The following is an 11,798-nucleotide window of genomic DNA, read 5'->3' as shown; positions in this document are numbered from 1 at the left end:
AAGGAAAGGAAGGAAGCGGCCAGAATTAGCTATATTACCTGTTCAGGGCTTCAAGTGTAGGACAGTTTCATCTTTAAACAGGCTACTGTATTTTTTTTCGTCTTTGTTAACTTAGTTAAGTAACTGCAATCAAATGTTTATCAGTAAGCATCCCGTTATTATTCTCAGTCAGAATACTGTATGTTAAAAGACATCATTATTATCTATTATAAAGTTGCATTAATAAATTTAGCAGACAGGTGTTCACATCGATTTATAGTAAAGGAGAGAGCTATAGCAGACAACACCACAAAAATATGATCATAATAATGTAATAACGTGTTCGGTATTATTTTTAAACATACTAATTTTGACTTAGGCACTTTAGAATATTTATTGTAAAATATTTATATATTAATAAATTTAAAACATCGTCATAAAATAAAACATATAATTCAAATAAAATATATATAATTTAAAAAAAAATTACAATGAGTTCATACAAATTAAAAAAAGAAAGATAAATTCCTAAAAAGATGAAATGTCCATAACAGCAGAAACGACCCCAAAAAAAAAACAGAGCACATAACTCGTCTTTATAGCCCCCCCCTAACAAAGAGCCAACAGAGCCCCTGTAACACACACACACAATACCACGTATAAATAAATGTCTTATTTTTATAATAATAACATGTTATACAGAAAATATGTAACACAGAGCCAACAGAGCCTCTGTAGTCCCCATATACAGTATGACTGCGTTTTAGTGATATGTAAAAATAATAATAATAATAATCTACGATTGCGAGAATATAGTTGTGGCAATACAAGTATAAAGTCTAATAGATGGTATTAAACTTGTAATAGTTTGAGAACATCGTAAAAATTACAAGAACAAAATTGTACCATTTTGAGACTATAGTCAAAATATTTAGATAATAGCATCAAAATTATGGGAATAAAATCATAGCAATACGAGAATAGTTTTAAACGAGATTAAACTTGTAATAATCGGAGAATAAAGTAAAAATGTCCAAAGTTTGCATTGTGAGATTGACCTTGATCTTAATATTTTAATAATAAAGTCAAAGTTACGAAAATAAAGTCTTGTATGAGATTACATTTGTAATAATCTGAGAATAAAGTCATAGCACTGAGATTAAAACCAATGATATTTTGAGAATAAAGTAAAAATTATGAGAATGAAGTAGTATCAATACTAGAATAAGAGATTAAACTTGTTATATTTGAGAATAAAGTTGTAGAATTGCGAGATTAAAAAGTCATAATATTTTGAGAATAAAGTAATTTTGGCTTTAAATATTAAGATTTTAATCTCACAATGCTACAACTTTATTCTCATAATTTCTTAAAATATTATGACTTTATTCTTGCAGTCTTACTTTTTACAAGGCGCTAAATCCATTTTTAAAAATGTTTTACTTGTAGAGAAAAGTGTGTTGCATTTTTATTTTATTACTTTATCATTTTTTATTTAATATATTACTTTTTTATTACTATTTTTAAAAATTCAAGTAGTGAATCAATATATTGCATTTAATCAAAATATAAGCATGTAAATCTGATCATACACTCTCAGAAAAAAGGTACAAAAGCTGTCACTGGGGCGGTACCTTTTCAAAAGGTACAATTTTGTACCTTTTAGGTACTAAGATGTACACTTTAGGTACTAATATGAACCTTTAAGGTACTAACTTGAACAAAGTCGTGCCTTTTAAAAAAGGTACCACCCCAGTGACAACTTTTGTACCTTTTTTTCTGAGAGTGTAGATTAAATAGAGCTCTGTTTTTCTGTACCTGAAACCTCTCAGGGATTTGTGAATCAGGTTATCAGAGTTTACACCTGCAAAAACATCCATAAATACCTGCTTTACCTGAATCATAAACGTGTCAGTATATGACAGACAGTTAGACAGAGACCCACTCTGTTTTGTTCTGAGAAAAGCAGTTTTTTAGAAAATGCGGTGACTGTTTGCAGGCGTTTGCGTCTCTTATAGGTTAAACGTATAGGCGTATCTCACATCTACAACAGGAAACAACTGTAAAGAGCACATTCCTCAGGTAGCTTTATATGGGGTCAAACTAAAAACGTTTCCTGCTGTGATTTTCATAGGTACGGATGAAAATACCATTCATTTAAAGCTCACTATAATTGCACTATTAACTTAATGATTACTGCACAAATCTAAAACCGGAGAGCAAAAACAACGAGTCTTACAGTCCGAATGTGATTGCAGCTGATATAGAGTGTGTTTAGCTATGTGTGTGTGTGTGTGTGTGTGTCTGTGTGTGAGAGAGACTGCGGGGTTTTTACTGTAAATGTTGTGTTTTCAATGTGAAATGCTGACTTTGTTCTCTGTTCCAGCTTCCAGAACGGCCCTGAACACGAGCCAGAGAGACAGATACAGCAGCTCTTTGTGCTTTATCACGCTGTTTGTCTGTTTGCTGTGATATTTTTTCTGCTAATTATTTTTGGCTCTTTTCCAACCTTTAACCACAGATGGAACGCATTTAAAGACATGTACACACAAAAAAAGGCCTACGTATTACGCACACAAAAAATTCAAAGGTTTGGGATCATTGTTATAATGTTTGTTTTTCATAAATTAATACTGTTAGCAGCAAAGATGCATTACGTTGATCAACAGTGACAACAACAAAAAAGAAAAAAAAAAAAAAAACGTCTTTCTTACATATAATATACATTCAATAAATAATAAATAAAAAAAAAAAAAGCATATTAGAATGATTTCTGAAGATCATGTGACACTGAAGACTGGAGTAATGATGCTGAAAATTCCGTTTTGATCACAGCAATAAATTATATTCACATAGACAGCAATTATTTTAAATTGTAATCACATTTTTACTGTATTCTAGATCAAGTAAAACTAGCCTTGGTGAGCAGAAGAGACTTTTTAAAAAATCATTTAAATCAAACTTTAAAACATTAGAACATTTTTTTTACTGATATTTCTAATGTTGTAATGTAACATCAAAAATTGCCATATTATATAAAACATACGGTGTGGTCCAAAAGATTGTGACCACATTGAAAATCTGGATTTTTCTATTTAATTGTTTGTGATTTCATATTTATTTTATTTTTATTTATTTTTATTAAAAATATTTTATTTTATTTTATTTTACACTGAAACCTGAAAATAAAGTTTCAGAATTGTTTTTGAATGATGTTAAAAAAAAATGTTAGGACAAAATTATAATCAAATCAAACTCAAGTAAATGATTGTTGTTGATCATGTGACTCTCTGTACAGATCGTCAGATGTTCATCCACTGAATCTCAAGATGCTCTTTTTTGCATCTCAAATAATGCTGGAGGTTTTGTTCAAGTGTGAAATGTGTGTGTTTTATTCAAAGTGTGAAATTTTCAATAGTGATCTGTAACTTTTGGACCCCACTTGTGTGTGTAACCCCTTTGACCCAAATAAGCTGATCCTGTCTTGACATGTTGGAGTTTTAAGGGGCATGTGTGTGTGTGTGTGTGTGTGTGTGTGTGTGTGTGTGTGTGTGTGTGTGTGTGTGTGTGTGCATAGCCTCTGGTTAAGAAAGAAATACACCCTCTCACAAACCTCTGTGCCAACTGTTGTATAACAAAGCAGTTAAATGAAAGGGGCCCTAAACCCAACATTATTTATGCTTCTCTCTCTCTGTGTGTGTGTGTGTGTGTGTGTGTGTGTGTGTGTGTGTGTGATTGCACACGATGAAATGTGAGAACTGAATGGATGATATTGATATTTAGATGTGTGTGCTAAGTATCCGGCAGCTCAGATATACAAGTGTATTGGAGATGTGTGTGTGTGTGTGTGTGTTTGTGTATTTACATAATGTCATTTGGAGGAAAAACTGTTTGTACAAGTTAGCTAAATCTTAAAAAAAGTAATATGTCGTATTAATGCAAAGTTAAACGCAAAACAGATTTCTTGTAGGGTTTGTGTTAGTTTTAATAATTCTAATGCACTTTTGGTATGTGCTCATGTAGGTGTGTGTGTGTGTGTGTGTAGGGGGCGTGTGTTTATGTAATGGGGTTCGGCTCTATATAAGGTCCTGCAGCGTGACTCAGCGCGCAGAATTCAGCTCTTGAGCCCCAAATTCCCACACACTCCAGACTGAGCTCTGCAGTAGCCATGGCAACCGCCCTGCTGGGATTGATGGGAGTTTTGCTCTGTGCCCTTGCCGTTAGTTCGGAGGTCACGCCGCAAGCCGACTTCGATGTCAAGGGGGTAAGAATGCATAACTGTTTTTTTTTTTCTTGCATTTTACATGTTTATATTACAAAACCTGTATCAAACATTGCATTTATAATTTAGAAATGATTGAAAATTATGGTTCTGTAGTCAAAATTTGTATATACTGTTTTAACTTCTAAATTTTAGGTTCTACAGAAAGTTTATATTTGAGGTACTTTAGTGTCATGACTGTTATTTAGTTATTTCATGCAAACCACAAAAACTAAAACTAAATAAATGTGATCCTGGACCACAAAACCAGTCTTAAGTGTCAATTTTATTAAATTGAGATTTATACATCATCTGAAAGCTGAATAAAAAATGTTTACATTGATATATGGTTTGTTAGGATCGGAATATTTGGTCGAGATACAACTATTTGAAAATCTGGAATCTGAGGGTGCAAATAAATCTAAATATTGAGAAAAACACATTTAAAGTTGTCCAAATTAACTCTTAGCAATGTATATTCCTAATCAAAAATTAAGTTTTGATATATTTACAGTAGGGAGTTTAAAAAAAAAAAAAAAAAACTTCATGAAACATTATCTTTACTAATGATTTTTGGCATAAAAGAAAAATCGATAATTTTGATCAATGTTTTTTTTTTTTTTTGGATATTGCTACAAATATACCCCAGACTGGTTTTGTGGTCCAGGGTCACATATTATATAATTTTTGGAATGAGTCTAAATTTAGTACAAAACTTGTATCAAACATTACATTTATAATTAAAAAATGATGAAACTATATTTTCAGTAATTCTTTTATTTCAGTAGTTCAAATGTAGTTAAAATGACACTAAAGTGCACAATTATTTCATGCAAAAATGCATAAATAAAAAATTGCATGCCTCTTTATATTATTTATAATATTTTATATCATTAAAAACCTATGACACTTTTAACTTTATTTTTTGTGTCAACAGAAAGTGTTGAATTGTGAATTCTGGGTGCCTAATGTCATAGCAGCTACTCATTTATGTCATGCAAAGAAGTTTTTTTTTTTTTTGCATTTTTATATTGCAAAACTTGTATCAAACATTAAATGTGTAATTTAGAAATGGACAAAAATGATGGAACTTTGAACTGTATTTTTTTTTTTTGTATCTATTTGTCTAATTAAAATATATATTAAAATATATAGCTTCATGGCAGCTACCAAATGTTGATGTGTGTTTTTCACACAGGTGGCTGGGAAATGGTACCTGATTGGTTTTGCCACCAATGCCGAGTGGTTTGTTACCCGTAAGGCAAACATGAAGATGGGCATCGCCATGCTGACACCGACTGATGAAGGAGATCTGGAGATGGCATATTCCAGTCTCAAGTAAGAGAGTCTGATCACTAACAAAAGAAGAAACTATGAATAAAGTCATACTCTCATGTTTTATGACTTTCCATCCTGTCTTTCCAGTCCTGACGGCTCGTGCTGGAGGATGAACCATCTGGCTCAAAAGACGGATATTCCAGGGAAATTCAGCTTCCGCAGTGAAGGTAAGGAAGAAACCGACATCTAGACATGAAATACAGTAGTGTTTTATACAGGATTTAAATGAGAAATGATGTGTTTCCTCAGGCTGGGAGACTGACAATGACATGCGTGTCGTTGATGTGAAGTATGATGAATATGCTTTGATCCACACCATCAAGACCAAAGCTGACTCCACCACGCTTCTCAACAAACTCTACGGTATGAACTCCACTTTAAAATGTAGCATTTAAATTTTTAACAGGCATTGAATATGAGCATTTTCACATAAAAACTAAACACAACTATAGACTTACGTATATATAGATATATATGCCATATAGAATTTAACACTGATGAAAAAATAAAAATAAAAAAATAAAATCTGGCCTAAATATGTTGTAAACAATGATGTTAAATGAAATATATATTTGAAATTTAAAATATATTTAATATATTTGTGTATATATCAATTTATATTTATATTATTATATTTTATATAAACATTATTATATTTCTTGCCCCTGAAATACATTTTAAAATTTTAGTATGTGAGGTTTAAAACTAAATATATTTATAAATATATTTAATTGAGCTTCACTGTTTAAACATATATTAAGCTTATATTTAAAACATATATATGCCAGAAAAATTATATTTTCTTGCTGTATCGTAGCTCAGGTTAGTAAACGTTGAAATTAACATGCACTAAGATTAAAAAACACTTTCAAACACTGTGTTGTATTTAACTAATATTAACAAATGAACCTTGTTGTAAATGTTGCCAACTTTCATTTTCAGCTGATTTAATCTCTTTCACGTTTTAATGTTTCCTTCCAATCCCCTTATTAAACTTAAAACACTCAATTTTCTACAATCCAATCAGTTCTTGATGGGTAAAGTGAAGTACTTCACCACATTTCTTCGTTTCAGTCTGAAATATGTCATGTTTCACAAGTAAAATAGATCGTGAAGCCGTTTCTAATGAGCTTAAATCTCACGTTCCTCAGACTGTGATGTGTGCTGTGATAAAAAATAACTGTGAAAAGCAGCAGCTCAGATAATTAAAATATTTACTAATGTTTGCACTGATTCTGAATTGTTCTCGGGACCCTTGTGTCTGTGCTGTCATCGCAGGCCGAACCCCAGACCTGAGCCAGGACGTCCTGGACAAGTTCACCGGGTTTTCTCTGGAGCAAGGCATTCTGCCTGAGAACATCGCCATCCTGCCTAAAAATGGTAAAACGCTGTTAAAAACACTTGTATGAACACTAAATATAAATGTATTCAGGCCTGACGTGAACATCTTTTCTCTCTAGACGAGTGCCCTTGATGTGCAGCTCTCTGAATCCTGACTGATGTATTATGACTGTAGTGAATCATTTAAAGTGCCTCTAATGTTTTACGTTCTCAGTATCACCCCTTACACCCTCCAAAATCTCTCCCCCACATCTCCTCATATCTCCACAAGACACTACAAAAAAAAAATCTTTTGTGAACCTCTGTTATGAGGCATTTGTGTTGTGATTTTTTTTTTTTTTTTTTGTGGCAGATTACTGTAGAAGTGAAAAGTTATAAAAGTGAAATTGAAAAAAAGTTATGAAAGTTTGTTTATAAAAAACATAAAATATAAAAATGTAGGTCTCCATGAAATGAGTTTCAAGCATGTATGCACCAGGGATGTCACAGGTGACTAAAAAATAAAACCATAAATCTTCTGTTACTTGAAATAAACAAAACTTTTTTTTTTTTTCAGGTAGCTGCCAAGGCAACTAAAACCAATAAAAATGCAACGTATAGTAAAAAATATTAATAAAACTTTTAAATTTTTTATATATATTTTAAAACTATAGTTAAAAACTGTGGTTATTATAGTTAACGAAAATTAAAACCATAAAACTCAAATTAAGTGTGTGTGTGTGTGTGTGTGCATATATATATATATATATATATATATGAACAAACTTGTTTTATTTCGACCAAGGCTTTACTTAACTAAAACAAAAAAAAATTAATAAAAACATATACATATATATATATTATATATATATATAATATATATATATATATATATATATATATATATATAACACACACACACACACACACACATATATATAAACTAATAAAAATGACAAACAAAATTACTAAAACCTAAACTAAACTTAAAACTAAAGCAACATTAAAATAGGAAATCTTAAAAAAAGTTACTTAAAATAAACTTTACCTGAAAAAAAGAAAGAAAAATGTATAAAAAAATAAACATTTTATTTCAGCTAGTTGCCAAGGCAACAGCTCATTTTAGTTTACCATAATGTACTAAAATATCTAAAGAATTTATACAAAATGTATAGACATTTACATAGACATAAAAAAAACTACTGACAAAAACACAACAATATTAATAAAACTTTCAAATTAAAACAGATTTTTTTTTTTTTAAATCTAACACTGTAAATACACAACTTTTTTGAGAAACAAGTCAGGTGTGTCCATAGTATTTGACTGGTATTGTATGCATATAAATAATAAATCTGCTGAACTTACTGATAAATCGTATATCTTGAATTCACAGTAAACCGCTTTAGACGAAAGCATCTACCACATGAATAAATGGAAATGGAAACATCCACTATATCCCACATAAGATCATCTCTAAAAAGTTATGCACATGGACACTTGCATTTCCATAAAGAACAGAGGATGCAGGAAAATACTTTGCCTTTTATTTCCTGTTTTGTCATTTTTTAAACAAATGTGAAGATACATCCATGACAACACAAAGTTCTGAACTCCTCTTTCCGAAGTGTTTACATCTACACTCTCTCTTTACAGATCTGTGTACAAAACAATAAGTTATAGTCCCATAGATTCCTACTTACATTTAACTATACAACAAAGTTTAAACGGTGACCAAATAAATATCTGCAGTATAAAAATGATCACAGGGAGAGAGAGGAAGGCCCTTCCCGACCGATGGCATCGTTTTTGCCAATCATTGCTAATGGTGCTGTTCGGACACAAAGAGAGGCTGCTTCAGTGCTTTGAGGTCGAGCTCCTCTGGAAACCTCTGGCCAATCACATGCAAAGCTGGATATGACATCATCCATCACAGGTTAGTGGAATTGTGACCCGAATAAGCGGTATTTGATTCCATTTACGTTACATACAAACACAAAACAGCGCATTTAAAACATGACTCGCCTTGTCGATTCCAGCTTTTTGTCACGTTTTTGGTAACTAGTAAAGGATGCCAGCCTAGTACCAGCTTTAAGTGAGGTCTGACGTCGACTGTTAAGACAAATAGTGCGTATTAGTGTGTATTTGCATTGTGAACGCAGCCAAACAGGACCATCACTATGAAGTCGGCAAGACGAGAGAGTCACCTGGAGAAAAGGTTATTGGCAACGGCAAACATATCTGATGCATTGCTCCGAGTTTTAATCATCCAACCATAAACATACACACATAAAGATCATTTGTAATCTCATTATGGTTGTCCTTTTTAAATCAAATAAAACTCATACTGCATGTCGTGGATACTGATGAGAGATAAAATTGGCTTGAATAAGGTCGTTAAAAATTTTTGTTTGGCATACTGTATCTAATATAAAGAGCTCATATGGCTGAATCTCAAAAAAACAAACATGCTCAGGAAAAATTTCACCCCAAAAACTAAAGATATACAAATTATTATTTCTATTTTGAACATATTTAGACCATTAAGTTTTGCATTGTGACACTGACTTTTTTTTTTTTGATTATTATGTATTTTTTAATGTATTTTATACAACACTAGTGAAAACTTAAACACAGATCACTGTATTGCAGTATATTTTTATACTACAGTAATGAAAATGAATACACTGACAATAAACTGGTGTAGAAACAATTTTCACTCAGAAATTGCTAGTAAATGTCATAAATATTTACGAAGAATGAGCATGTAACATATTGAAATAATTGTATCAAAATGATAATACACTGTAAATAGTTAAATAAAACGAATATTGGAGTATGTTTTGCAAGAAAATGTTATGCAAGACTTTCTTCTTTAAAATTTCACATTTATTTCATTGTTTCATTGTAATTAATTGTGAAATTTAATTAGTGAAAATTGTTTCTACACCAAATTTTTTCCAGATGCTATTTTTAGTTCCAATGATTCCTATTTATTTTTACGATGGTTATTTACATCACTGTGACATAAAAGAATAATTTTTTTTTTTTTTTACTGCAATACAATGATTTGTTTTTAAATTAGCATAAAAGCTGTGAAAAATTTAGTTTTTCTCGTGATTTTGGGGTTAAATTTGACCCAGACATGCTCTTTACATGAGACTTATTTAGTTCACATCTCTGTGGTCCCATCACATCCAAGTGAAATGTATTTAGGTCATCTTACATCATAAGAAAACATTACGTTTGCATGATTAAAATCTTTCTTAATATTACACAGACTAAAGGGGTTATCTGGTCTCACAGACCCAAAACACATGAGACACTTTAAAATAACTCTGTTCATGAGGTGCATGGACTTAATCAAATAAAAAAAAAAAAAATAATAAAAAGACATTTAGTTCTGTGTAAACCTTAAAAGAATAGTTCACCACAAAAAAAAAAAAAAAATCAGTTTTTCTCAATGTAGTTTCAAACGTTTACCTTTTTCCTCTTTTATGGGTCATAAAATTAGACTATACAACTTTTTAACGTTATATATTCCAAGTCTTCACACTTCTGAGGAAACGAGCAAAAGTTAATTAACATGAAAGCTTGATTTTTAGCAAAAACTGACATTTCATATGGGCTCAGAGGACTACGAATACATTTTTGGAGAGTAAATGGCTTTTTTGCTTTCATGGTGAACTATTCCTTTCAAACATATTGGTCATTACAGATGATGCAGCATCTGTGTTTCCCTCATCATCTTCATCAGATCAGATCTTATGCTCTTTTTGCGATCATTAAAGGTTTGAGAGACCAGATATTCCCTATAACCTCGTCCTGATCACACAGAGGTTGCAAAATAAGGCAATGTCCTCAGTGCCGATGGAAAACAGCCTGGTATCTTTCCGATGTGTTTCTGAACATTAAAAACATTTCCTGGTGTCCATGTTTTCCAAACAGCTATCAATCAGACAGACATGCTAGTAAAGTGTAAGACTGAGTGAGATATCCATCACACTGTCCAATATTCATTAGGCATTTCAGAGAGGATGTGTTGGCTACTCAATGACAGACTGAACACAATACAATGCTTCAGGAATATGCACCTGATCCCAGAGGACAACAGGTTAGTTTCATCTGTTAAGATACAAAACCAAACTCAAATGCATGGGGAAAAAAAACATAAAACATCTGATGTTAAAGGAACAATCCAGCCAAAATGAAGTGTTATTATTTACTTATTATTTAAAGGGATAGTCCACCCAAAAAATGTAAATTCCAAACAACTTTGACTTTCATTCATTTGTGGAACACTAAAGAAGATATTTTGAAGAATGTTTCGTTCTTATTGACTTCCATTGTATTGACAAAAAAGACAACGCAAGTCAATGGAAACCGAACCTCTTTGGCTCCCAGCATTTCTCGAAATATCTTCTTTTGTGTTACAATGGAAGTCAATGGGAACCAAAACCATTTAGTTCCAAACATTCCTCCACCAAAGAAAGCCATAGTGTTTTGATTCCCATTGATTTCCATTGGATCTTTTCTCCTTAAAAATGGAAATCAATGGGAACCAAATATGTTTATTTCCCAGCATTCTACAAGATATCTGCTTTTGTGTAACAATGTAAGTCAATGGGAACCAAAATGGTATAGAACATATAGTTTTGTGTTACACACAAGAAAGAAAGTCCTATGTTTTGGTTCCCATTGACAATAGAAGTCCATTGGAACCAAAACCGTTTAGTCCCAACATTCTACAAAATGTATTATTTTATATTCCACACAAGAAAGTTTTGGTTCCCATTGTCTTCCATTGTTACACAAAAGCAGATATCTTGTAGAATGCTGGGAAATAAACATATTTGGTTCCCATTGATTTCCATTGTATTTTCTTGTCCAAATGATGAAA

General features: G+C 31.6%; 1 protein-coding gene across 1 annotated transcript; it reads left to right on the top strand.

The window, feature by feature from the left end:
* The first annotated feature begins 4,078 nt into the window (after positions 1–4,078).
* LOC109102343 (lipocalin-like) lies at positions 4,079–7,157 on the top strand. The gene is made up of 6 exons (XM_042757293.1): positions 4,079–4,243; positions 5,439–5,578; positions 5,666–5,745; positions 5,828–5,941; positions 6,857–6,958; positions 7,039–7,157. The coding sequence occupies exons 1-6, from the start codon at positions 4,148–4,150 to the stop codon at positions 7,050–7,052; spliced, it is 546 nt and encodes a 181-aa protein (XP_042613227.1). The 5' UTR covers positions 4,079–4,147; the 3' UTR covers positions 7,053–7,157.
* Positions 7,158–11,798: the final 4,641 nt, after the last annotated feature.

Source organism: Cyprinus carpio, chromosome A5 (genome assembly GCF_018340385.1).
Source record: "Cyprinus carpio isolate SPL01 chromosome A5, ASM1834038v1, whole genome shotgun sequence".
In the NCBI taxonomy this organism is placed as follows: domain Eukaryota; kingdom Metazoa; phylum Chordata; class Actinopteri; order Cypriniformes; family Cyprinidae; genus Cyprinus; species Cyprinus carpio.
The sequence above is the reverse complement of the archived record's forward strand: the minus strand, read 5'-3'. Positions and strand labels throughout refer to the sequence as shown.

What these genes read in the sequence shown, in the direction of transcription:
- LOC109102343 (XM_042757293.1), top strand. Translation starts at nt 4,148, where the DNA reads ATGGCAACCGCCCTGCTGGGATTGATGGGAGTTTTGCTCTGTGCCCTT. An exon ending in CCGACTTCGATGTCAAGGGG is followed by an intron (nt 4,244 to 5,438) that starts GTAAGAATGCAT and finishes TTTTTCACACAG; the next exon opens with GTGGCTGGGAAATGGTACCT. An exon ending in ATTCAGCTTCCGCAGTGAAG is followed by an intron (nt 5,746 to 5,827) that starts GTAAGGAAGAAA and finishes GTGTTTCCTCAG; the next exon opens with GCTGGGAGACTGACAATGAC.